The sequence below is a fragment of the Lactuca sativa genome, chromosome 5 (genome assembly GCF_002870075.4).
Source record: "Lactuca sativa cultivar Salinas chromosome 5, Lsat_Salinas_v11, whole genome shotgun sequence".
In the NCBI taxonomy this organism is placed as follows: Eukaryota; Viridiplantae; Streptophyta; class Magnoliopsida; order Asterales; family Asteraceae; genus Lactuca; species Lactuca sativa.
Window position 1 is genome coordinate 152252471 of NC_056627.2, and position 5287 is coordinate 152257757.

Genomic DNA, 5287 nt, shown 5'->3' on the forward strand with positions numbered 1-5287 from the left:
TTAGCGTCGATTTGTCGCCGCTGGTACCTTTACCAACGATATTTTACACCTAATGTGTGGCAAGAAACTTTGATTTGGTGGTAAAAATGAAGTGGTAGTGAAGTAACCTCTATATGACAAAAAAAAATATAGTAAAGATACACCACACCACCTAATAACAATCGTGACTTGTCAACTTGTCAACTTGTTAAAGCGGTAGAGTTTTACTAACTTAGGGTTTTTACCATCACCTATTAGTTTAAGGAGGGATTTACATTCACACATTAACTTATTTTTTCTGTTTAACAAGAAATCATGGCCTTTTCATAAATGATGATGTCAAAATTTAGAGATTTTTTTTATGCTCCCTTAAAAATGTAAATTCAAAAAATGACCAAGTCGATGCATCCAACTTGTTATTATTAGCCATCTCCACTCCTATGCTACATAAATAATGCATTACCCTAGATTTGTAAACTTCAACCAAGGGTCTAGACTATGTATGTAATTAATTACAACCTTAACCCCGTTTTTCATCCACGATCGCATCAATCATTATTCAACATTAGTAACCAACAATAATTTAGCAAGATCCAGCCACACTTCAATTATATAAGTATTATTACATAGGTCACAATGAAAAAAAATACCAATAGAGAGAGTGTTGAAGCCACGTGCCCTGATCCTCCTTAATAAATGAATGTTAATCTCTCATGAGTATTGACACTTGTCATTTTGTGGTAATTTTGAAAATAAAGATTATCCACTTGTCAAATTTTGGTTTGTTTTAATTTTTAATTAAAGTTATATATACTTATATATATAAAGTATTAAATATCATATATATGATATTAAATTGTAATAAATACGTTTCTTTCTTTCTTATTTTAAAGTTATACATTAAAAAATATTTGTTTTTTATACTTTACGTTTAATCATTTTTTAAATCAACCCGTATGATATATAGGTCTCACACCTAGTCCGTAGAATATCGAAATTCCTGTCTATAGTTGGCTGTGTCTAAATATTAAATTTCAATAGTTTTTTGGATTTAACAAATATTACACTTATTAACATATTTAAGACATCATGTAATTCATGGAAGAAACCCATGAAATTGGTAATAACTAAAAAACTATCCCCGATAAAGGCATCATGTCCTTCGACCTTATACAATTTTATATCCATGGAACACTAAGCTCCATTATTAAGCTTTATGGACATCCCGAAAAGAGGTTTGTAACTATGTATAATAGAGAGCTAAATACCAGTGTTAAAGAAAATTTGTCCTCTTAATCCTGATCAAGTTTTTTTGTTTGTTGTTTATCTAGCTCTATCTACCGTTATACTCTCAATATCTAATGGCAAACAGATCAAAACAGGTATTGCCAAAACAACCAGTCACATAGTCTCAACTACCAACTAATATATATTATGTAAAGCAATATGAAAGCACATTATGTCTAATTTGGAGGCTGCCTGCCTATTATTCTATAATTTATCCTGCATATCAATAAACGAATCTTCAAAAATAGCGTTTTTGTCATTGTTTAATATAGTAAAAAGACTAAACCGAATCTTTGCTATTGGAGATGAAGAAACAACCTAATGTCATTATTGAAAATGCTTTAATCCCGTTAGTTAGTTTATTTCTTTTTCAGTTTCCACCACTTACTACAATAATACTCGAGATGAGTATTTAAATGTACTTGACAATCGACATTGTTTCAGGGTTTCATCATAGATTAGCATTCGCATAAGCTTATCCAAATATTGCGAGACCTATTCCAAAGGTATATATGATTATGATTTTGTTTCAATATAACCAGTCGCTACTGATTCTTTCTTTAATCGTATTTGGTCATATCATAGCGTTGTTTACTAGCTATAATTATGTTTCAGCAACATGAATAACGGACCATCCTCCAATGCAAAATGGTTATATGACAGTCCAATCCATTCTGATGTAGAAGCCAAGCTGCGGCATTTCTTGGTTGAATTAGGGAATGCTGATCATAGAATACTTGGAATTCAGGTGCATACCTCTTCTCTCATATAATTGGCTTATTATAAAAGAAAGGTGCTTTCGTTCTCTCGTTCATGCAAAAGATGTTAATGCCCTTGTTATCGTCTTCAGTCTTTGGTTTTCCTGTGAGTTGTAACACAAAGTCTTATCTGATCTTTATGTTTCTTAGGTTTGTGCCTACAAAGATGGGAAAGTGATAATTGATACTTCAGCTGGAGTTATGGGAAAAGATGATCCTCGTCCAGTTCAGCCTGATACCTTATTTCCGGTTTTCTCTGTAACTAAAGGCGTCACGGCTGGAATGATACATTGGCTTGCTGATAAAGGGTATTTTCGTCAATTTTATAGTTTTAATACCCTTAAAATTAGAAGGAGCTATCATGACACTCAAGTAAACATAAACATATGTGTATGTGTATTCTAATCATAGGAAACTGAAGTTTGACGAAAATGTTGCAAACATTTGGCCGGAATTTGGAACCAATGGAAAAGATCAGATAAAGGTTCTCCTCCTCCCAAATCTTTATATTCCCTTATTCTAAATGTTATCTTTATAATCTGATTCCACTACAACAAATATTAGTGAAACCCTAAAACATAGTTAAGGATTTAGCTAGGTAGCTTGATTTTATTCCAGTCACCTTTTCGGCCATTTTGTATGTGTTTTAATCTCACAAGATGCTTTTGGGTATGAGGTGGTGTGGGCTAGTTGAGGGATTTCACGAAGAATAACCCCTTTTGCATAAATAATATGTGAAGCAACTTACGCGAGATATCTTGTTTATGTATATTTTCTTTATAATGTTGCAATTATATATCCATATATAAGAGTGAGGTCACCTTTCCTTTCTCTTGCAGGTTCATCATATACTTAATCATACATCTGGTCTACACGATGCTCTTTCTGTGATTGTTGAAGATGATCCTATACTATTCTGTGATTGGGATGAATGTGTAAAACGCATTGCGACAGTAGAACCAGAGACTGAACCCGGTTGTAAACAAATATATCATTATCTGTCGTATGGTTGGCTGTGTGGTGCGATCATTGAGGTAACATTACACACATCTTCCTTTTCTCAAGATCTATATATTTTCAATGATGAGGAGACCATTTTCATCTTTTACATCAACAAGAGATTTATTTACTCAAAAGTTTGTGTCCCACCTTGTTCTATCTTTTTTAGGTGGTACAAAAAGTTAGAATTTTTATCTCATTGATCTCACTTCTCAGTTGTCAGTCCAATGCACATTAAATGTGGTGTAACCTATTCTATAACAAATTAGCTATAGTCCTTGATGCCTCTTTGTGTTCTGCTTGCCTTGAACATGAAAGGAATGGTGACGTATCTTCATTTTTGTTTCATTATTTTCATCATTGACGTTTACATTCTTGTATGTGCAGCATGCATCCGGGAAGAAGTTTCAAGATATTCTTGAGGAAGCTTTTGTTCGCCCACTTAACGTGGAAGGCGAGTTTTACATTGGGATTCCTCCTGGTGAGATTTATAAAAAAATTAAACAACAAGAACGACTTTGTACATTTTTTTATCAAATTAGACGCTCGACTATTTTTTTAGTAACTAATTCCAGTATACTTTTTTGACCAGTAAAAGAACTCATTTTCCCTAGTTTCCAGATTTTGAAAAACGTTAAAGTACGTAAAATCACAACATGCTTTCACCATGCTATAAGTGCATCTTTGTGATGATTGTAACTAAATTGATAAAAATAATAACTGTTAAATGGTGGTGTGATGATTTTTTGTATTTTGTTTATAAGAGAAAGTAGGCAACTACGGAAATGCGGTTTTAGAAAAGTAGAATAGTTTAATTAATATAAATAAAATAACTAAGTGGTTTAATCGATGAATGACAAAAGTATAAATGTTACTTTGTAAATTGTCGTGTCAGGTAGTTTTTAAGCAATTTTGGTTTTTATGTGGAATACAGGTGTGGAATCCCGTCTGGCAACACTAACGTACGATAAAACTGAATTTAGTATGTTTGTCGCTTTAACAGCAACCCCTGAGTTCATGTCTCATGTGCCTTCGTCATTCTCGCCCAACATACTTGATGTCCTTATTACCTCATCAAACACTCTCAATGTCCGTTGTGCCATACTACCTGCATCTAACGGACACTTCTCTGCCCGTGCATTAGCCCGCTACTATGCCGCCCTTGTGGACGGGGGTGTGGTCCCTCCCAGCCAACCCTCCTCCCTCCCACCACTTGGAAGCCACCCTCATCACTCCATTACTCACAGTCACACCACTAATCCTAATCCTGGATCTGATCTTAACATTGAAGTGCTTGAAAGCGATGACACAAATGATGAAATAGATAGTAAAATCTTTAGCACTCAAAAATCAAAACTTCATGATTTGTTCTTGGGGAACGGACTTAATAAAGATCTAATATTACCGAATGGCAAATTCGGGCTAGGGTTTCATAGGATTAACAACATTGATGGTTCGATGATTGGGTTTGGTCATGCAGGCTTAGGTGGTTCGACGGGATATTGTGACATAAATAACCGATTTTCGATTGCGGTGACCTTAAACAAGTTGTCTTTCGGGCCTTTGGTTGCGGAAATAATCCAATTTATTTGCTCAGAACTTGATCTTCCTGTTCCGGACGATTATGCAGGATCTTGGGAGTTCACCGAGAAACCGGTGTTCAATTAAAGGTGGCTTGATCGAAACTTGCTCATAGTTGGACACTATTTCAAGTTAACGTTGTTAAACAATGTATTTTTGCAACAACCTCAGGTTTTTTTTTTGGACCAACAAATATAAATATATAATCTACTCTTAAAATAACATTTAAATTCCCTATTTATGTCTACAACGGAGCTTGAACCATCAACCTTAAAAATAATAAATAATGTTGGTCTAGAAGCTTTTGGTAACAACCTCCACTTAAGTATAAGGAAGTATACCTTTGTCGTGTAAAGCAATATTTTATATATTCACTCTTTTGCGTATTAATGTTTTGATTCTTGTTGTCATGATTAATTGAATGCAATGTGGAAAATTTATAAATTTTTGTTATCGGTAGTTAATGATGTCCTTGTGAAACATTTTATGTATTTTTAACCGGATATGCATAGTATTTCAAAAAGAATTCAACACTTTATATATGTTATTCGTTTAAAATTTAATGGGTGACGAAATATTAAAAAAGCGTTGCTCCTTTGAAAAGTAAGATCCCGTTTGATAATTACTGACTTAGAAAATGCTGACTGAGAAACTGTCTGAGTAAGAAATCTTGATTGAGTAAG

General features: G+C 33.7%; 1 protein-coding gene across 1 annotated transcript; it reads left to right on the plus strand.

Annotated features, from left to right (window-relative positions):
- Window positions 1-1614: 1614 nt before the first annotated feature.
- Window positions 1615-5051, plus strand: LOC111890463 (uncharacterized). Its single transcript, XM_023886583.3, has 7 exons — window positions 1615-1772; window positions 1882-2014; window positions 2175-2332; window positions 2436-2508; window positions 2864-3058; window positions 3411-3504; window positions 3958-5051. Exons 2-7 carry the CDS (start codon window positions 1886-1888, stop codon window positions 4689-4691), a joined length of 1383 nt encoding a protein of 460 aa, XP_023742351.1. The 5' UTR covers window positions 1615-1772; window positions 1882-1885; the 3' UTR covers window positions 4692-5051.
- Window positions 5052-5287: the final 236 nt, after the last annotated feature.